At 41.0% G+C, this 22,890-nt stretch overlaps 1 protein-coding gene across 4 annotated transcripts in view; it reads left to right on the top strand.

Moving 5' to 3' along the window:
• The window catches only part of tox2 (TOX high mobility group box family member 2), a 110,423-nt gene that overhangs the window by 42,961 nt on the left and 44,572 nt on the right, over positions 1-22,890 (top strand). For 3 of the 4 annotated variants that reach the window (XM_022769592.1, XM_022769590.1, XM_022769593.1), the window contains exon 2: positions 8,211-8,303. In XM_022769592.1, coding sequence (XP_022625313.1) covers positions 8,262-8,303 — 42 coding nt within the window. In that variant the 5' untranslated portion in view covers positions 8,211-8,261. Of the gene's footprint in view, positions 1-1,753; positions 1,960-8,210; positions 8,304-22,890 lie in introns of those variants that run through there. The other variant, XM_022769591.1, reaches the window with a different exon arrangement.

Below are 22,890 nucleotides of genomic sequence, written 5' to 3' on the forward strand. Positions count from 1 at the left end.
TAACACTCTGAATTCCAAAAATATTTAATTTACAAGGATATAAAACAGAGAGAAGAGGCAGATTTGACAAGCTGGTACCACAAAATATTTGGCTTTTATTTTTTAATAAATGGATTATCAAAATTTTTGCCCATTCAATTTTTATTCAGTTAAATTTCTTTTCAATACTGCTCATCATTATGTCTTTTTATCAGTGTTACTACGTTACTTAAAATCTGTATACCGACATTTTTATTATATTTGCTAGGTTTTGTTAAAGGAAACATCAGAACATTTATATCACAGTCACAGAATTTCTCATTAAATCAAATAACAGATGCAGCCTGACATTCGGGCGTCTCTGCACTCCTCAGCAATCCCCAATTTGTTAAGGAATTATTCTCTCCAGCTTCTGCCTGTATTAAAATAATCTATCTTTTGCCTGTACCTCTACTGGAAAAAACAGACAGAGAAAGAGAAAATCTCCTGTTTTTATATTAGCTAAATCTTCTTCTAACCATCTGTTTTCTGCCTTTAACACACTAGTTGTGGCTAGCACACAGCAGAGGTGCTGGCTCTGGCTTGTCAGTTGTTGGTTGTAAGTTGTATTGTTGTAACACCATGTTGTTTTGGCTTCAGGAAACTGCCTCATAAAAAAAGATGAGGGGCTCAGAAAAAAAAAAAAAAAAAAAAAAGATAAATGAAAATGAAAAGTTTCTTTTCTCCCCTCTGTATCAGAGAGAGCAAGGGCACCGACTGCACTTTATTAATGTGCTCCATCTCCTTCGCTTTTGTGTCAAGTGTAATACAAAGGGCAGGTGTGTGTCTGTGCGAAAGAGGAGGTGAAAGAAAAGAGAGTGAGCAAATTTCTATCATCAGGAGTTATTCCAGCGCATGTTATCCTCGGTAAGAGGTGTTAGTGTTATACAGGTCTTTGTTGCATCTTTAAAATTGCCTTTCATGTAAATATGAGACATAATTCATCAACTGATTGCTTGTCTCCTACATTCAACTTCAATGTAGATGAAGCTTGATTACTTTTCCTTTCATTTGAACTGAAGCACTTCAGTCTTTAATTTAGCACTGTGATGAATCCTACAACAAACTGTACTTGACTGGAGCAAAAAAAAAAAAAGAAAAAAATCTTTAATTACATCTATAACTTCCACTTTCCTGTGTGGAGAGTTCAAAAATGCAGCATTCAATCCACTCAATAATCTGCACTTGTACTCGGCTGTACTTAGCATCTTAGCTTTGGTGCAATTTTAGATGCTGCTGTTGAATTTCCTATCGCACCTGAAAACATGCAGCCAAGCTCTACATTGTTGTTCCAGTAGATACAGAATCTGCGAGAGGCGTCTGTCGCTGCCGCGAGACACACACAAGTCAAGTTAGGAAGAACAAGAAAAAGTCAGGGAGGAGAAAGGAAAGCAGCACTCTGTCACAGAAGTTTGCACAAAGTCAGAAACTCAAACTGTGATAACTGGTTTACATAACCTCCACCATCACCATTAGACTGTGCCACAATCGAAAGGCAAATGTGACCTTCTCACCTTTACTTTCCATTGTACGATTTAAGTGTTAAACGACGTCAGGGTGCATTTGCATTTTAACACATTTCTTTAAATGCCAGTAGACCGAGGTGAGAATGGAGATTAATTGAAAAAAAAAGTGTGATACCGTCACAAGTATAGATAAATACATATACAGATTGATAGGTAGCAAGAGGGGGAGAGAAAGAGAGAAGCCGATGTTAGAGGTTCAGCTTGAGAATTTCCAGTTGATGTATTGTGCTCCAGTGTAAATCATGATCTGTGTTGACTAGTGGAACAACAAAAGCTATTGGAGAAATATAAACACAAGATAGGGCAGCGAGAGGAAGGGTGGAGGTGCAGCGTCGAGTCATAGAAAACAAGGAGGGACAAGCCGACCGAAGAGGACAAGTGAAGATAGGAGATGGAATATGAAGGCAAACCTGCGGTAAATTTAATTTAATAATAATAACAATAGTAATACTTAATTTGTATAGAACCTTTCACACAAAAATCAAAGTGCTTTAACTTTGAAAACAGTAAAAACAGGAAACACAAAATAATTTGAAAAGCAGGTAAAAATAAAAGTGCTCAGTGTTGCAGAGAAAGCAAGCCATTTGAGATTTTTAAAATAATAATCCACTATTCAAAAAATAGACATTAGGATGCATAAAAGGTCATAATAAAAACAACATGTGGGACACCATGTGAAGCACGCACATCATAATAGGTGTCATTTAAGGATTTCAGCAGAGCCTGCCTCTCTTGTACCTTTTTGGGTAGGCTGTTCCACAGTTTGGGAGCAGAGCTAAAAAAAAAAAAGCAAAAAGAAAAAAAGCTGCATTGGTGGGGTTTCGGGTTGCTCGAAAGCCAGCAGCAGAGGATCTAAGGGCTCGTGGAGGAACATAAAGCAACAGGGAATCTGTGATGTAGGCCTGTCCTAAGCCCTTGAGAGCTTTGTATACAAGTAGAAGGACTTTAAAATCAATTGTAGAAGATACAGGGAGCCAGGGCAGTGTGGCTAAGACTGCAGTGATGTGTTCTCTCCTCTTTGTTTTTGGTCGCAGTCTAGCAGCAGAATTCCGGATAAGTTGTGACCTCTGAATGCATCAGTGCATAGCAGTAGTCTGGTCTATTTGAGATGAAAGCATGGATGAATTTTTCAGCATCTTGTTGGGTCAGGAATGGCTGTACCTCTGCAATGTTTCTGCCACATCGGTCACTTTGTTTATATGTGACGTAAATCTTAAGTCTAAAATAACACCCAGACTTGTTTTAAGCAGCTCATAACTTTTGGTTTTGGGGCCAACTAATAGAATTTCTGTCTCATCTTTATTTAGTTACTTTGAGTTTTTAGTGATTATTATCATTATATAATGAGTTGTTCCCACCATAGAAGCACCAGCACGAGTGTGTCGATACATAAAAACTCACATGTGTTTACACCAGGAATGGATGGAGAGTCAACCTGCGGTCAGCTATAAATAGCCTCGGCTCAAATGCTAGTGTTGGCTGGATGTTCCCAATGGTGTGATCAGTAGTTGGAGTGTCAGTAGTGGCCTGAGGCAGGTAGCCCCTGGGTACATGTCCTGGTTATGGTCGAGCTGCTTAGGCCTTAACTGACACACAAACATGCGCGCACACACACGCAACTTATCTGTTTGCCTCTCTCTCTTCAGGTAGCGACACTGAAATAAAAATAGTACATTCATAGAAATACAGCCAAATGGAATATGAAATAGCTATTGATGTAGGCGAAACTAACCAGAAATATCTAAACAATAACAAATAAATGGACATGTACAATACGCATCAATATGTTTTTACAATTCAGGTCTGTTTCTTGCGGCCTATAGTAATCAATGCACTGTATTGATTTATTATATTACACAAGTACTGGGTTCACAATAGGCTTTAAACACATTTTTCTTCCTGGACCTTGAGTCATATATTAATGCATGCTCCTTTCTCTTCCTGTATTATAGTTTCTGGTATACTGTAGGTTATAGTTTCAGTCTGTCCTTCGCTTTGAAATAAACAACACTTAAATGTCAGCGTCTTCAAGGTTTATATGCTAGAAATGGAATACTGTAGATATCACTGAATCCTTCCCAAAGTCCCTGCAAAGTAAATAAAGTTTTGATAAAACTGACTGACTGTTTTATTATTATATACTAAGCATTACTGTAGTACACACAACCTTTCAAATTAAAATCTAAATTCAGCATCTGTGTAAAAGCTAAAAAGTATGAAAACCAGAGGTGTCAAACACCATGGAGATCATACCTGTATCATCTAATGTCAAATAAAAAAAAAATATCACACATTCATGAAGTAAAATGATTCATAGCAATGCAATATGCAAACCAATGTTGCACGCTGTAGCTAGGTTTGTCTCTAAAAAAAAACCACAGAAGAAGTGAATCATACTCTGTTATTGACTGTTAGACCACCACCGCTAGATATCAAACTGATATTATGTAATATGTTTATGCAACGGAATTGACAGAACAATGTGTTTTATGAGTTAAAATATCAGCAGCAACAGCACTAAAGGGAGCAGAACGGAACTGTGTGAGGCTGAGTGGCTATTGGAAATGAAAGTTATTTTGTATTATTGATCCTCTGATGTCAATGTGCATGCATTGTTGAGTGCATACTGTACATACAGTGTGGGACACTGTCTCTGTAATGTATAAATACAGTATGTGTGCACATGCATGACTGTATCTGTGTGTGTGTGTGTGTGTGTGTGTGTGTGTGTGTGTGTGTGTGTGTGTGTGTGTGTGTGCATAGGTTGTAAGCACTGTATACCATAGATGAGTGATAGGGTTTCCCCATAAGCCGCTCTAGGCCTCGCATTCCTCTCATTGGTGGAGTTTGATGTGTGCAGGCCTTTCAGCTAATCTGGGAAGAATGTCGTCTACAGACACACACATGTGTTCCATTAAGTCCAGATCTGCGTAAATAATATAACATGCAACAGCTAACGTTACAGGTAACTATACCCCCACAGCTGTGCCTTTGGCTTTGCAGTGCCCCACCAGCTCAGCCTATAAAAAGGCAAAGCCAACACTCATATCTAATGAGTAGATGTATCCCAGTGCAGACGGTGGTTTAAGAGGCTGCTGATTTTTACTGATTGGATATTGAGGCCATATTCTTTTTTTCTTCTCCTTTCAAATAAAAACACGTGTGATGTGATTAAGATGTGCGTATAAAAATATTTTACAGTTGAGCTATAGACTGGGAATATATTTAATGACACATCAGTCAAAAATATACGGTACTCCATATACTTATAGATCCGATAATATCATCAATGTATGAGTTCAGCCTCGATCAAATAATGTGTTGGGAGACCTTTCAGTTACTCATTGTAGTTTAAAACGTGCTGTGTCGCACTTGTCCCACTGAATGTACTTTTTCAACATGATTCGTCAGGCACAATGTGAACCTGCCACATGCATCAGTATAATGAGTATCACATAAATCTGTACAGGAGCATAAATGTTTGTCACATGGCAGGAGCCGTGCGAGAGACCATATAAGTGCCCGACTTCCTATCCCCACCCCTCCCCCTATTGTTAAAGGTTCTAGATCCAGACGACCATCATTGGGTCTTTGTGTTTATTGTCTGCCTGATGTGCTTGTGCTGATTGGCTCGATCCGACCGAGCGACAGGACAATGTTTGCTTTTGCTGTCTGCCTGGGGAAGTCCCTCTTGTTCTCAAACAGGCCCAGCCGCAGTAACTGATACAAAGTTCAGAGGATGCCAGTCTCTTCCTGGTGTGGTGCAGCATCTTCCTGTGGCTGCACACCAAAGTTAGTTAGAAACTGAGTGAGCGATTTGTTTATGTGCGCATTTATTTTACCTTCACTGTTCTCAGCCAGGATTACAGTAACATGAGCAAACAAGTCAACTCTCCTGCTACTGCTCTATTTCGGTCAGAACGAGAGTGTGGGTGTGCGAGATTAAAAAAAAAAAAAAAAAAAAAAGAGGTTAGACTCAACATGGTGTCAAGTAGAGATGGAAAACGGCTGGCAGCATCTGGTTTTGGTAGAAATATCACAGAAACCTAAAGCCAGCCAGAAAGTGAAAGAGAGGTGACGGGGGTGATAGTGTCTGAAGTGAGGACTAGAAAACAAAAGAAAGGTGTCAGAGAACAAGTGAGGAGAACAATGCTTCTTGCACTTGCAAACTGTTGTGAGCCAGCAAGGAAATGTGAGGAGTTTGGCTGTTGCTGTTCTGGGTGCCAGCACTCCTAATGAGTCTGTCAGGGCCAGTTAGCGCAGCCAGGCCTTCTTGTGTCCCCTCCAGGCCGCAGACAGCTGTTATTAGCCCCGTAATGGCATGCCACAGGGCCAGATTAGCCTGGCACACTGGAGAAATATCAAACATTCACTTACTGTGGCTCCTTTGCTGGCTAAAGCAGCTATTCTGCGAGGCATTCATTTAGCTGCGATGCTGGCAAGCTACCTAACAAGCCACGAAAGAAAAAGTCTCCAGTGAGAGATGCAGTTAGTGTACAGTAGCTCCTGTGCTGGGTAGGAAGAAAAAGAAATGTTTGACTGGAGGATGTACAAGATCGCAACATACCAGGTTATGTTACTAATACTAAATACTGTTGCATATATTGCATATATTTATTCTTAAAATTCAAAGAGAAAAATCTATATAAATTTTGAATTTGCTTTGCTGCTTTTATAAGTTGTTGGTTATCAGGCCGTTGCAGTGCTGAGGAAAGTTGTAAATGAAAGATCTTTTTGATAACGGCGCCTGCAATCATTATGCGAACCATATCGACAAGATGGCCATTGCTGTCTACTCATCTGTTTTCACCTTTCATAATGAGCACAGGAAATCAAAACCTTACACAGCAAAGTACGCTCACCCTGCCTCAGGGGACAACCTACACTGTATACAGTCAGTGACAGGCCTACGCCATTAGAGATCGGCATACTGTTAATAAATACGGTGCACTGCTCTGCATAGGATGCTGCTTATAGGGTATAAATCATGCTCTTTGAGCCTGCTGTTTCTTGAATGTCTTTCATGCATGGTATGTTACATAAGCTTCTGCATACATTGATTTGTGGCTTTCATTGCACGGCAATCGCTGTGCATTTAGGCCCATAAACACAATCTGCAAAGGTGTGTTTATGGCGGTTCCACTGTAAAATCTGAGGCCCTTGCTGTTCTCGTGTGTAGACCTGATGCATGCTTGCTCGAACCATGTGACGGGCTAGAAATGGAAGGCAGTTTTGGTTGGTTCAGGGATTTTTTTTCTCACCTAACTGTTAAATATAGTTAAACAATGCATTTTCACTGCGTAGCAATATAAAGCCCTGCCCTTGAATGTATTTGTGTGTGTTTGTGTGTGCGTGTGTGTGTGTGTGTGTGTGTGTGTGTGTGTGTGTGTGTGCGTGTGCGTGTGCGTGTGCGTGTGTGTGTGTGTGTGTGTGTGTGCGCGAGTGTGATTTCTCAGTTTGTGTGTCTGGTGACCTGACAGAATGAATGTTAAAAAGAAGAAGGTGGGACAGAGCAAAGCAAGTAGAAGAAGTGTGAGAGAAAGATAATGTGGTATTTGTCCTCATTAGCAGACTGCATGGATCAAGTGTGGCGAAGCCATTAAGAGCTATGCATTGTAGGCAGCATCCATAGTCATCTCCAAATATAAATTCATGTTTTTTTTTGTTTTTTTCCTCTCTCTTATTACCAGTTTCTTCATCACCAGCTGCAGCATTTATTTCAACAGCAGGCAGCATTCAGAAGTTAAAATAGACTCTCCAACACCAGGGACAAAAGGATGTAGCTCATTCTATCAGTTAACACAAATACACAATAGGTGTTCCCTGTTGCATAAATCAGGTGACAGAAATGACGTGGAAAATGTGGGCCAGCTGTTCCTGAAGAGAGGTGTTCACGTGACGACGGCACAGGAATCACAGAGGTGAAGTGAGATGAGCAGAGCTGAGAGTGATAAAGACGAGCAGCGAGACAGAGAAAAGTGAGATTTGAGGAGAATCCCGGGATGTGCCCCTGCTGCGACTGTGGGCCACGGTGCGAACCCCACCGAGTTGCACCGTCTTTCCCTGGCAGGGACCACTTGTTGCGAATCATTAGCTTCCCAACCACCGAGGGCTTCGCCACCACTCCTTTGGGTTGTGTTACACAGCTAAAACCCACATGGGGAAGTGCAAGGAGGAGCTGGCAGGCTTAGAGAGCACGCCGCACTGTAATTATCAGCTGTGTAACGTATAGAAAACCGGAGTCAGTAGACTATAGCGGTAGCTCAGGAACCCTGGCCACCAAACACAAGAGCTTAGTTCCATTAGTGCCGCTGATGAGCCAACCTGATCCAGTTATTATGTGTGGTACATCACCATGAGGTGATGCGATTTAACATGGCAGCCAATGTGCAGGCTTTGTGACGTGGCGGAAATTTATGAAACGAACACTGGTAAACAGACTGGAGTATGTACAGTACATGGCTTTACTGCATGACCCCTGCTCTGTAGGAAAGTAAAACTTAAGTCACTTTGAAACTGAATTAGCTGGAAACAAATGTACTTCAAATCTCTATCTTTTCATTGTGATTTTATCATCCATGTGAATTCTCTGTAAAAGTAAAGAAAATAGATTTAAAATCCCCCCCCCTCTCTCTCTCTCTCTTTCTCTCTCTTTCCCCCCTCCAGAGCAGATACGGTGCTGCAGATCGAGGTGTGAGGCTCTACAGTTCCCTGCCCATGCGCCCAAACCCTGACGGCAAGAGACTGCCCTCTACTGGGGTAAGACTCACCTCTCCCAGCCTCCCCCCAACCCCCCCACCCCCCTCGCCATCCTCACCCCTCCTCCCTCACCCCTTGGTCTCATCATCCATACCTCCATGTACCTCCATACCATATTTTAACCCCAGTCCCATCGGCACAGCAAGACAGTCCACGCACAGGATTAGAGGGACATATCAGAAGCAGTGTAGTTTTTTTTTTTTTTACTCACTAAATTTTAGCTGCCCAGTAGTTGCTGGGAATTCCTATGATAGAAAGCTAATGGGTAGAAACAGCTGATGAATGTGATCGCCAATATCTGGACTTAAATCATGACACCACCTTCAGCTACCATGACTTTCTTCATTCTTTAAGCCCACATGCCACATTCCACCATCACCACTACTACTACTACTACTACTACTACGACTGCTATACTGCTACTCGCCCTATGGGCTCTTCCCACGCTTACTCTGACAGACCTGCTCCGTCCTCATCCCCAAAACCATCATTGGCCACCACAAGCACCCATCTGACTTGGTGGTTTGTGTGGTATCTGCCTGGTAGCTTTTCAGAGAAGCGTGCTGCTGCTGCTGCAGCTGATAGGCCAACTAACTGCCTGCTACTGTTTTTTTGTTGTGGCTTTTTGGATTCTTCTGCTTCTGACCTATTTTAGTTGAAAAAGAAAAGAAAAGGTTGATTAAGTGTAAAAAAAAAAATATATATATATATTTTGGTAATTTTCTCTTTTTTATGATATTGTGAAGCAGCTGTATTTGGACAACATAGTCTCATTTTTTAAGTTTTATATGTAATTGTTCATGAAGACGCTTGGAAAAAGAAAGTTTACTGAAGTTTAGTGATGCAGCACTTGCAGCACTTTGACTTTGACAAAGTGCTGGAACAGTCACTCTAATTTGTTTGTGAAACCTTTCTTTCATTTTTTTAAAAATAAAAAATGAAATCTTTCAGTATTGTGAAAATCATAATTAGAATCTGGCTTTGCCTTGCTTTTATGCATTTATGCATTTATGTAACAAAGGAGAGAAAATGAAAGAACAATAGAGCGAAAAGAGAGAATTTAATTTCATATGTCTCCCTTTTTCATGTTTCACTTCATGCAAGTGCTTTTTGAATTATCTCTTCACTGCTCCGGGGCTCAATGAGAGGAAGAGTGGGTGAGTGAGGGAGAGACAGAGTAAGAGAGACAGACAAAGCGAAAGCTGCATAATATTGTTGGTGCGCACCTTTTTTAATTACAACAGAGATTGTATTGATGTCTCAGGCCACATGTCCTAAATCATTTATCAAGGGGGAGAGTGCTAACAAAGCATTTCTGAGAAACCCATCCTCTCCCAGGGCCTGGAATCATACGTTATCTAAAGTGAATATAGTTAATGCTGTTCTGTGGAGAGACCCACTTACAAATCATGGGAATGAGTTCCTTGTCAGGACATGCGTGAGCTAGTTAAAGATATATATCCACTTGCATCTGATCCTATGTTGTGCAAATTCAACTCTGCGTCTAAATCTCTGTGCAGAAGTTGTTTATAAAATGACGAGGGCTGCGTTAAAAGTGACAGATAAACATTAATGTAAGGAAAAGAACATTTCTTAATCTACTAGTTGTTGCTTCGTTCTGCAAAAACTTAAAGCTTGCATCTCTTGCACAGATTGGAATTTATCAAAAGGAGACAATACGTGCTATTTTCTGCTCCAATCTTTGGTTTTGTGTCATTTCCTTTTGTCTGTTATTACCTGGGTGCAGCATCAGTACAGTAGCAGACTTTAGCTACAGGCTGCATGGATAGGAGGAGAATATAAACCACTTAACATGCAGGAGGAAACCAGACGTTTTTCCATTGCACTTATCAGGTGCTGCGGTGAGAGCAAGTGTCAAGGTGCAGTAGGTCCCTGCCCCCCCCCCCTTCCCTCTCAACCCCCAGCTCCTCTCACCCATCCTCTCCTTCCTCCCCTCTTCCTTCCCCTGCACACCCCTTTTATTTTCCCCTGATCTCTATCTCTGTCCCTCCCCCCTCCCCTTCCCTCACCCTCCACCACCACTCACCACCCTCGGTTCAGTTAAAAGTGGGCTTGGCACTTCCGCAGCAACCCCCCCACCTTCACCCCCATACCACCACCACTTCTTTTCTCTCTGTCAAACTAACCTCCGACTCCTGCTCTTCACCTCTATGTTTCCTGTCAAGGTGCACTGCCCACCTCCCCCCTCCTCCCAGCCACCGGCTCTGCCCCCGCAACCTTTTCCTTTTCTTTCTTTCAACATCTATTATGGCTCTAAATGCCTACAGTTCATTTTTTAAAATGCTCAGTGCAGAGGGCGTGACCCTCCCAGCGCTCTGTAGTGATCTTGCCACCCCTGCATATTTACAAATGTTTGTGTGTGTGTATGTGTGTGTGTGTGTGTGTGTGTGTGTGTATGTGTTTGGGAGCTGTATATTGATTGGTCTTATTAATGGGAATTTGGATGAATCTATCTCAAACTTTAAGTGCACAATGAATAATGGCCATTAGTCACGAATGTGTTCAATAGCTTAAGATATGAACCTCTTACTGATTTAACTGGAAGGAAAGCTCGGTTTGAAGCTGGAGACATGAGGTAGTTAGCCTAGCTTAGCATGAAGAGTATGTTGAAACAGCTAGCCTGGGTTTGTCCAAAGTTAAAAAAAAGAAAAGAAAAAAAAAGTCCACCAATCAGCACCTCCAGCGCTCACTCATTAACACATTCTAGCTTGTTTGTTTAATCTGCACACAAAGACACATACTGTAGAAGTCGCGGCTTCCAATACATACAGCAACTCCCTCAAAAAGCACTAATTGTCATTAGACATGAATGTCGTGTATGGATTAGACTAGTGCGAGACAACATGTAAATCAGGTGTCATGAGTGGAATCTTTGGCAGAACCAGGCTAGCTGTGTCCCCCGTTGTTTTTATGCTTTATGCTAAGCTAACCGTCCCCTGACTCCAGCTCCACACTGAACACACAAACATGGGAGTGGTATAATGTCACTCCCAGAGAGAAATGTCTGTAAACTGACCAGAACCAGACCAGAAGATATTCTGTAATTGAACTGGACAAACATCTCAGAAGTGAGCCAAGACGGTACATGCACTGATGTATAACAAAGTTTTAGATTTAGATATTCAGATATTCAAACCCAACACCCAACACTCCTTGTTCTTTTATTGCTGCATTTCATAAAATGGAAATATTGTAGATGTGTTATGCACCATTTTATACACATTTCCCCAAAACTCTGCGTGACAAAGGCTCTGCCTCTCTTTGCAAACTTTTTCGATGTTTAATACGTAAACTCAGCTTTGTCACCAGTCAGTATCGTCATCTGCAATGTGACTACAGGCGTCTACACAACGAGTCGAAATAATGAAATACGTCGAGTGTTTAAGGTGATGCGCGGTGACTCTCAGAGCTGCGGGATTGGAGGTTTGTTTTAGCTCAGGTTGGATGAGCATCAGTGTGTTCTTTGCAGGGAGTCAAACTGTTTGAGCTAACATTGTAGCTGTTGTTGTTGTTTTAGCTCCACCGCCTTGACAGTGATACATAGGGTGAAGGTTCAGAATCTGCTGTAGCGCAGAGATGACAGGATCGTTTCAGGACTCCTCCTCCTTCTCTTTCTCTCTACCTCTTTCTCCTTGGTTTCTCCCTCTCTCTTTCTCCCCTGCTTTCTCTCTCTCTCTCTCTCTCTCTCTGTGTCTTTCTCTCTTTTTCCAAGCTGATTTGGAGCCTTGCATAGTCAATTATGGAGGGAGTGAGAGATGGAGTGGGGGCTCCAGCTTCCATATTTTGGTGTGATATTAATATTGCATGAGCGCTATTCTGTAGCGAATATCTAAGAGACTGCCTATTAAGGCAGCAGCAGGAGAAGAATGTGACTGACACACACACACACACGCACACACACACACACGCACACACACTGATACACACACACACACAAACACAAACACAACCACGCACGCATATTGTAGATACATACATACACAGACAGCCAGGGTGCAGGGGTGAATCAGTCAGGATCAGGCACAGGTTGTTATAATTAATGTTTTCCAGATTTATTTTGGTGGGATAATAAGAGTGACTCATTTTCCTGTTTAATATGTCATGTTTGTTTATCTTGACATGGCTCACATCACACCGCACAGTGAGTGTGTTTGATGTTGGCGAGAACTGAGGGATGTTCCACTGTAATTGTGCTAAGAATGGAATATTTTAACTAACCCACTGAATAAACAAACAAAACAGAGACACAACACAAATGCGTACTGTAAAAAAAAAAAAAAAAGAAAGAAAAAAAAAGAAATTGCCAAGATGATTGTAATATTGCAAAACAGGAGTGATTTAATATCAGCCTATTTATTTATTTGATTTTGTTCTGCTGCTGGGTGGGTATCAGTGAAGCATACAGGAAGTGTCAACAGGCTGAGAGGTTCCCCGGCGATGACAGAGAGGCTTGGCATGGACACTTTTGGGTGCTAAGTGGTGGTGACACTGCATGGTCTGTAATAGACATCTCACTTCATGCCACCACAGATTTTCATCAACATCTGATATTAAGGTGTCATGAACATAACCCACATTAATACTGTATGAATGCATAATAACACTTAGAATTTGTTAAATAGGCTTTTTTTTTGTAAACCTCAGCAATGATTGCAGTAGGGTTCAGTGACAGAGTAACAGGACTGAAATCAATAGGAGAATGTTAATAAGGATATTTTTCCAATGTTATTATACTGTGTATGATTATATTATACTGTATTTATGTGTATAAAATGAGTTGAACTCTTGTGCATTACATGAGTTAAATTTGTAACATATATAGAGAGTGTCATATAAGATAGATGTAACATATAAGATAGTGCCACCTGCCTATTAGAATTCATCACAGCCCAAGGTGACATCTTCAGATTTCTTGTTTTGTACGACCAACAGTCCGAGAAAGAAAAGATTTTCGCTTGAAAAATGACTTTTGAACTGATTCTCAAAATAGTTACAGATTCATTCTCAACACTGATTAATCAGTAAATTGTTTCAGCTCCAGTAGCTAACTTTATGTAGTTCATTTTTTTTATGACAATTTGCTTGATATTTAATAGTTTATTGGCCACCAGTCTTACTGTGTAGCTAGAAGATGCAATTGGCAGTTGATATCATTTCCCTCTTGAAGGGTATGTTTCAAAACTGGATGAAATGCACACGCTGAAAACCACAATTGGCTTTGTTTATCTACAATAAGGATTCTTATATTTTTATAAGCCTCAAATACTCTCAGCTTTGCTCTGGATAAGTTAAACTGCACCTACTGTAAGTGCACTGTCCATGTTGTTTCTAAATATGCATCTATTCCCACTCATCCCCCTTTAGTTGTTAAACCAGGCAGGCTACTGCAAATCTCCTGCATATCAGACATAATAATCAGCAGACACAGTTTTTCTCAGAGGACTCGGACCTGCAAACATGCTGAAGAGGTTTTCCTTTACAGTCTTTTCCCTCTTGTAGCAGCTTTGCCAGGCACTGTCTAAAGCCCAGAAAGCCTGGCCTAGAGTCGACACAGCCAGTTAGTCCCGAGCCCAGAAGCATCATGCTGGGCCAGACGTCGAACAAGTGCTTGGTGACCTTACAGCACCAGCTGGAGTTTAAAGAAGTCTTTAAAAGGCCGATTCTCCACAGTAATATCATCGTCCATGCCTCAAAGAGTCTGGATTAAGGCCCGCTTTCCCTCGCGAAAATGTAACAAATGTGTGAAAAAACATCACAGCCAAAGCCAATGTAGAGAGAGCGATGGCGAGAGGAAGAGGAGAGAGGGAGGGAAAGAGAGAGAGAGAGAGAGAGAGAGAGAGGGAGAGAGAGAGTCCGAGGGCTAGGAAGAGACAGGAGAAGCGGAAAAAAGGGAGAAAGAAAGTAAGGGAAACTCAACATCTTAACACCCCCCGATCCCCCCACCCTGCCAGATATATCAATGTAGTTGGCTTTCTTTGAAATTCAAATGGAAAGAGGAACAAAAAAAAAAAAAAAAAAAAAGAAGAAACCTCTGGCTTTGGAAGGGGGGGTGAGGAGGGGGGTGCTGAGAAAAAGACCTGCCATCTATGTATTAGTGCTCTGTAAATATTACATGAGCTCCACATTCACTCAGTTGTTTGGCATTACTTCCACTGGATGGGTATATTATTTTAGAAACCATGCCTTGTTTATGGAGAGGCATGACCTACTTCCAGACACTCCTCTCTCTCTCTCTCTCTCTGGTATTTTTTTTTCTCTTTCTCTCCCCACTCTCTCTCTCGCTCCTGCTCTCTCTCTCTTTCCCTTTACCTCTCTTTCTCCTCCTCCTCTCTTTTTCTTGCTCTCTCTTATTCATTCTCAATCTGCAAAATCTCAACTGGTTGTCCCTGCTGAACAATTACAAGGCAGAGAGACCCAAATGGAGATGTTTGTAGAAAACAACATGTGTATAATTAAGGTTTAATGAGCTCTTGTCAGGGTGGAATGTGCAATTAGATTGGTAATAGAAAATTCTGCCTGAATGCTAGTGGCAGAGGCTGGATGTGGAGTCAGCATGGCAGTGAATGAAACAACAGTGAATTATTTTGAGCCCTATTGACAGAAGTAGATGGTGCTAGATGCTGCATTTAGATTTAAATACACGGGGAAGTCCCAAATACAGAAAGACTGTTTTTTTTTTTTCCTGGTGGTGCTGTATTGTTTGTTTTTAAATTACTGTACTTGTGCACACCAGGTTGGTTTCTTGGGAGAGCAGTTCTTAAACAGCTGAAGTTACTGTGCGCTTTCCTGCTGCAGAATGGAGCAAGAGACAGAAATTGTGATTTGAACGGAGGAGGTCATAAATGTCATTATTGCAGAAATATAAAAGGGGAAGCCTGTTTTATTGTTCTTAAGTAGGAAGTATTCAAGCGCCTCTGCCAAGGCTGCACAATCTAAAATCCACTGAATTTGTCCTTTTATTAGAAAATGTTTAGCATTTTGTAAAATTTCCATAATGGCACGAATCTGCATCAAGTATCACAGTGAAAGACAATCATGTTGATGAAGGAATGGCAGGCATGGTTTTTGGAGAATACCTGAATCCTGGCTCTGTACAGGGATGGTTTTTCAAAGTTTCAAATGTGCCAGACTCATGACCACTGTGGTTTGGCCATGTAAGGTGATCATGTTGCTGTAGCACCATCTACAGGTGCCATTAGGGCTGCAACTAATGAGTATGTTCGACCAATCTGATGATTGTTTTCTCGATCTTCATCAATTACTCATTTTTTCTACACAATGTAAGAAAATTGTGAAAAATGTCCATTTTATTGTGCCATAACCCAAAGCAATGGCTGTAAATGTCTAAATGTCAAAAGCCCAAATATATTCAGTTTATCATCATCGTACATGTCAAAGAAAAGCTGCAAATCCTTACATTTAAAAAGATGGAACCAGCAAATCTTTGGCATTTTTGCTTGTAAACTGACAGAAACGATTAATCAACGATAAAATTGGTGCAGGATAAATTTTCCGTTGATCAACTAACAATTTCAGCCCTAAGATGTCATCAAAGTTTGCAGGTTTGCTCTGGGCTTTTGACCAAATGTGGAAATCTGGTACAGACAGGCCAGACTGATATCGCCATGAATTACATCCACACTGGACCATTTTGCTCCTTGTGATTCATGTTCACTACTAATGTTCGGTGCTGATGTTGGAGGTGGGCTGTTGATGTAAGAAAAGGCATTGAAGGTGGTGGATGTAGCAGTTCAGAGGTCAGGTGTCATCACAGTTTACGTACACCCTTCATCAACCATAGCTATGAACTTTCTCCTGTTTTGTTTGCCTAACTGCACATTGAAAGGGCTATTTGCACAATTTCTCTGCCGCTGAACGTGGTTTCTTGCCGGGAGCGGGTGGTGGTGATTGTGGCTTTACAAGACCATCATCGGCCATCAATGTCTTTATAGGCTAATACAAGAGGTTATAATTCACCCTCTGCACCCTCTGAGCAGCACTACATCTTCAGAACACGTTGGAGGCTACAGTGAGTCGCTACTGGAAAGTGACAAGAGGAGCTGATCCGGGTCGGCTAGCTAGCTGAGAGACGTGATAAGAGACAAGAGTTAACAATGGCGTTGAGTTGAGGTTATTCGTAATGTTTCCTCTAGAGTGGTAAGTAAACAGCTGTTAATGCTAACGTTTGCTATGTAGCAATAGCAAAACTGACAACTAGCTCCTTTAATCATAGTGTATTTTAAGGAACCATGATCTGTTCTTAAACTTAACCATACCATAGTTGCCATCTGCAGATAGCCTATTGTCGAAAGCAGAATTTTACAAACCTTGAGATTGGACATAATTGTGGGTTTTTGCAGAACTGTCCAATATGGATGTTGTTGTGTGGTGATGAGAGTTCGAAAGACTGACAAATACAACGGAAAGTACAAACTCTGCGGTAGTGATGGATGCAAATAAGTGCATTTATTGAACTCACTCATCCCTCGTTTGCTCTCAAATCACTGCCTGGCATTTCTTTCCAGGTCTGTGCTTTTTCTGTCCCACAGACTGACTATTTCAGGGAAGAACTCTTCAGGCCCTGTGTCTTTTTAAATAAGCCACTTGTGAGGGAAAAAAAAGGTATCTTGCTGCTCTCTTATTCTGCTCTCTTCCTCTTTTCTGACAGTCTTTTTCTTGACTTGGTGAAATTGCCAATTGTGGGTCTGGTGGAGAAGAAGATCCACACACACAAAAATCGTGTTTGGCTCTTTCTGAATTACTTGACTAGTCCCTGAATGAGAGGGCCCTTTGTTGGCTTCCTCTGGGACTGCCCTTGAAAGGCCCCTATTGTGTGGTAAGCACTATGATATAATGCAAGTGGATTTAATAGATTTAATGGAACACACAGGCATGGTTCTCAAGCCCTCATGTGATGGGAAGCAGCCTGTTTTAGGACGTCAGAACCGCATCTTAAAGAAATGAAATGATATGTCAATGTCACGTTACTCCAGAAGCATGTTAAGCTTTTATTATACGTTAGATAATATTGATTTGCTCCAGTGGAAAACCCATTGCATTTATCTTTACATCACAATCAGTGCGTTTTGGTATGTTATTTTCCAGATTTGTGTATGGCTTGATTATCCGTTCCTGTGTTCCACCTGAGTTGTGTTTGGAAGTCAAGGTTAGACAGAGTGGGGGGAGTTGAATGTCAGCGATGTGTTAGCTTTGTTTTCATTGTGTTAACAGGAGCACAATGGTACGATTGTGTGGCCATCTGAAACCCTACACCTACCCAGAGCTTTCGGGGGTCAGAGGTGGGGGAGATGTGTGTGCCTTTAGCCCGACGAACCATGCATTTTGAAAGACCCAGAAACCGAAGAGTAATCCACCCAGCATACCATCCAAACCCTTCTGCCTCAGCAGCTCGCTCACATACCAGATCTGCTCATCCAGAGTTCTTGTAAAATCCTCTCATTTTCCAAATATAAATGATGCTTTTATTTTTTTCTATTTTTCTTTTTTTTTTTCTCCCCTTCCCCCTTTTACTTTGTAATCTGTCTCATTATTTTAAGGTGCCATTTGAGGTGTGGCCTGCCTCTTGAAACCCCTCAGTGTGATGGACAAGACCATAAAGCCAAGCAATAAACCTGAGATGAATGTTATATCTTAACACTGATAGAGGCAATTAAGTCCATCATAAGCGAGAGAGGGAACACTCTTCTCTGGGGACTCATTCACTTGCATGGTTTAACATGATCCCCAGCTAAATGCCTTATTTTATTTCTCCTCTCAGCTCACAGCTTACAGTCAAGCACAAATTGAGCTGATGTGTTTTTTTTTTCACACAATTTGGTCTTTTCTGTCTGATCTGCCCTTTTCTGTCTGTCGTCATGTGTCTCCCTCCCCCTCTCCCCCCCCTCCCTCTTTCTCTCTCTCTCTCTCTATCTCTCCCTTTCTCTCTGTCCTCCCCATTTCGCCGTATTTGTCATGGTAATGTAAAAAATCTCAGCTGCTCCAATTCATTTCGTGCTCTTTCAGTCGAGAAAGAAGGGCAATCCTGTTTCTCCTCACTAGTTTCTGTGTGTTGAGGTTTAAATGTAATGAAGACCATATTTCATCTGCATGGAGTTATATGACTGGGCGTGGCTGAGCGAGTCTGTTATGGGAAAATAAATATTATGGAAGGTCTAACTTTGTTATCTTTATCTCACTGGGATCAATGTGTGTATTATTGGATAGGATACATTACACAAGCATGTAGGCATGCATGCAATGTGCACACATTCAGAGCCAAGAACATAATGCATGCACGAGTTGTATATGCGCGCACGTACATAAGGAACACATAAAAGTGAAATACACATGCAGCAGCAGATATCCACACATACACACAGGCATTCCATATGTCCTTTACGGCACACCATCCCCCACACTCCCTCTGCTTTGGTTATATCTGTATGTATGTGTGTGTGCATTCATGTGTGTGTGTGTGTGTATGTGTGTGTGTGTGTGTGCCTGACATCGAGTCATTGGATGCTCTAATGACCACAGTCCTGACACAGGTATTTTGACTGCTGCCTCTTTCCATCGGCACATTGACTGACATGCGATTAGTTACGCTGGGGTGAAAAACTAGGGAGGCGCAAGCTGTAGCCATGAAAAGAGACTAGGAGGAGGGTTAAGTTCTCCTCTCTCCTGCCTCATCTTGCTTTAAATCTAAAACATCCCTGGCTGCAGTTACTGGTTGCACGATTTGGTATTCAGTACGTACAGTAAAGCACAGCTGGGCTCGCAGCGACCTTATGAGAAAAGCCTCTCGTGTAGATCACTGCAGGTTAGCAGCGTCGTAGCACAGAATGCAAAATAGCCGCCGTAGCAGGAATATGGAATTCATACTGAACTGATCGGAAAATGCTTTTTTCATAAGTAGGGGTGTTTTACCCCCGTTACTGACCTTAGTAAGTGGATTGTGTATTGATCAGATTTCCCATCCACATTTAATGCATGTCTTATCTTTCCCAATGAGTTCCACACAGTGAGATTTAACAGAAGTTAAATGGGAGCAAAGATATCCAATCAGTTACTTATTGGCGGTCACCAAGAGTTTAGGTGTTTGAATTGGTACCAAGAGAGAAAAAAAATAGATTGGCACAGTGTTATTTGTAAGGTCTAGTTATTGGTTTGATTTGGTTTTATTTGATCATCAAACAATATGTAGTTAAGTGACTTAAATATGGAAATACAACATTAACAAATGTGCACAAACAATACAATTCGAACAGTACATGGCATCCACTCTCTATGTGAACACCACATAAACACAGGCGTTTTTTTAGCGTACGATTCCATCTTACCAATTCAATACACAATCTACAAATAACATACTCGCAGAACTAAACCGGACATAAAACCAAAAACACAGATATTTAGAACTGCAAAGAGATTAAAAGAGATAAAGCATGAAAACCTGATCCTAAAAGGGCAAGAAAAAGGGTAACGCAAGTTTGTTTGCATAAAATCTACCAACAATTCAAAGTGTTTTATATTTTATGAGATAAAAGGCATCAAGACGAGATATAAAAGGCACATGAGACAATATAAAAAGACAGCTTAGGTAGGATTTTAAAAGAATACAATAAACTAGAAGCTAAAAATAAGCTAAAATAGAACGAGAAAGTGAACGGGAGAATAAAAGTTACAGTGCAGCTACAGTGCAGTGAGCGATATGAATATATATTCCCAAATTTGATTTAATATAAGTTGGTGGCAAACAGAAAAGTTTGAAGCGTTGATTTAAACAAGCTGAGAGTTGGAGCAGACCTCAAGCTTTCTGGGGGTTTGTTTCAGATATGCGGATGGATAAAAACTGAGCGCTGCTTCTCCATGTTTAGTTTCGACTCTGGGGACAGTAAGCAGACCTGTCCCAGATGATGCGTGAGGCTTGGATGGTTCAAAACAAAGCAGCAGATCATAAATGTATTTTGGCCCTACACCAGTCAATGGTTTCCAAATCCTAATTTTTTACTGCAGTTAAATAAGTTTTAAGATATAGTTTACTTAGATAAACTTGCACCGTAATGGATGGAGAAAACTGACAGTTTTAAGATGCCACTGTAGATGTGAGTTCTTGTTTGAAGCCTTTGGAAAGCTCTGCATTTCTGATACGCCGTGTTCCAGTCAACAGTTGTTCTATAACCTCTATGACTGTGGTGCACTTCCTGCATCAAACTGACATTGGTTTGGCTTTACGCAAACAGAAAGCTATTTATAGCATCTCTCCCACTTTATTTCCTCCCTCCCTTTCTCTCCCTTCTATCTCTCCCTTTCATGTATTTGCATTTCTGCTATGCAAACAGGAGTCTGGTGTCAAGTGCGTCAGTTGCTTGTCCCTTTTCTTTCTCAAGCCTCAATATATCTCAAAAAAAAAATTTTTCGCCCCTTCATTCCCTCGCTCCATGACTCCCCTCTCCTCCATCTCACTGTAGCTTTCCACCTCTCTCTCACCTTCCCCCCCCCCCCACCCCAGCCCAGCCCCCCCCTCCTGTCTGTGTTTTCCTTTGCTCAATTGTTTTGCTGTAGATTTGACCGTTATGATTAATGACCTCAAAGCCTGAGGAAAGCAAACAGAGAGAGACACTACGAGCTTGCCCTTCCCTTACAAACCTCCCCTTTTTCTCATATGTCAACTGCTCGTATGTTTTCGCTGAGCACATTACGACGTCTGGAAAAAAAGATCTACATAAATAATATGAGTCAGATTACTTGAGAGAAAGACTTTATATACACAAAATTATGTCTGATTTCTACAGACAACAAACCACCACCTGGCAGACAGAAACAGCTTTCCCTGACCATTGCTGTAAAGCCCCTGTTAATTATTCATTTATTCTTAGTGCATTTTTACTGTAGTGTATGTGGTTAGTTAAATAATTATACAAATTTTGGTATCATGAATCTCTATATTAGTGCAGTACATGTCCAGTTTTTGATGTTTCCCAGCATTTCAAAGCTTTTGTCGTCTGCAGTGCGTTCCAAATGTTTAGTGAACATCAGAACAGGGACCACAGATGAAATGCAGACAACAGCAACAACAAACAGGTATTACTTACTAGGGATAGAATAAACTGTTTTAGGGCACAAGTTGTTGCACTTCCATTTGTGTGCTTTAAAGAAACAGTTTCACATTTAGAGAAGTATGCTTAATGGTTTTCTTATTGACAATTAGATGAGAAGGTTGTCATATGCTATGTATGTAGCCACCATTTAGCCTAGCTTAACATGCAGACTAGAAGCAGTGGGTAAACAGCTAGGCAGCTAGAGAGTCACTGTGCTCCAGCTTGTAACATAGAACCTAACCTATTGTTTTTACATTTATGTTTGTGTTTATTATTAAACAAATGAATTACAAAATAATGAGGGAGTTTTACAGGTTTGGTATGTCTAGACTTTCTGCTAAGTTAAGCTAATTGTCCACTGAATCTGGCTTCATTTTTAGCGTTCAGACATGAGAGTGGTATCAATGTTGTCACCCAACTCTCAGCAAGAAAGTGGATACGTGTATCTCGGAAAATGTTAAACAGTTTCTTTCAACGTACACTGGATTTGAGTCAGACCCTTGTGGGGTAAGTGCAAACTAAGGACTAGACAGCTTGTGTAGAGATTTCTTAGCTAAGGTCCTATCCTGTTATTGTACTTCAGCATGATTATTGTACACTTAGCTTAAGTGACCAGTTGCTGACCACAAAGAGGCAAAAAAATAATTATTTTTACCTTTCCCCTTGATTTATATATTGTTTATTATTCTAACAACTCTGGCCTCAGTGACTCCTTCCCGCCGTGCAGCAGAAGCACCATCACATACTTTACTTTGCTCTTTGACTTTCTGTATAATTGTTTTCTACTTACCCTGTTTTGCTCGAGATCTGGTTTGCAGGTTTGAAAATAAACTATTCCAAGACACCGACACCATCTAGCACGATGTGATTAGGACAGCATGTAAAATCATTTTCCAAGCGCAATAAAGAAAGTGATTTCATTTTCACTGCAGAATACAATGATTGTTCCTCCAGCAAACTAATAGTGCTATCAGACAGAAATCATTGCACTAGAAGTAACAGTTCCATTAGAGGCTGAATGATAACGCAGAGATGGAATTGGGGCTTCAAATTGAATAATGTTGCAAGGAACTGCATTTGTATTGTAGTTTGTTTGGTGCTCTGACTGTGTCATGTATAAAGATAGAAAACACAAATGCGAGAAAACGGTATTGATGTTGAATCAGACTATAAATTAAATGGAAAATATTCAAATGCTGAAAGAAATTGCCATACTGAAGAGTGTACAATACACAGATTTAGTCAACAGAACCTCTGGCTCATTACATATGGTGAAATATGGCTATAAAAAAAAGATGTGGCCCATTTTTGGTCCCCGCCCACAGCTTACTGTAGGCACGTCCATCCCGTTATTTGACCTTACAGTAGCAGTGGTAATTTATCTCAGCCGCTACTAGCTGTCTTGAGGTGTGTTTTGTTTCCTCATAAATGGCTGGTGCCAAATAGTGTCAGACTGAAAGGCAGGG

This window comes from Seriola dumerili, unplaced genomic scaffold, assembly GCF_002260705.1.
Source record: "Seriola dumerili isolate Sdu_G_001 unplaced genomic scaffold, Sdu_1.0 BDQW01004171.1, whole genome shotgun sequence".
In the NCBI taxonomy this organism is placed as follows: Eukaryota; Metazoa; Chordata; class Actinopteri; order Carangiformes; family Carangidae; genus Seriola; species Seriola dumerili.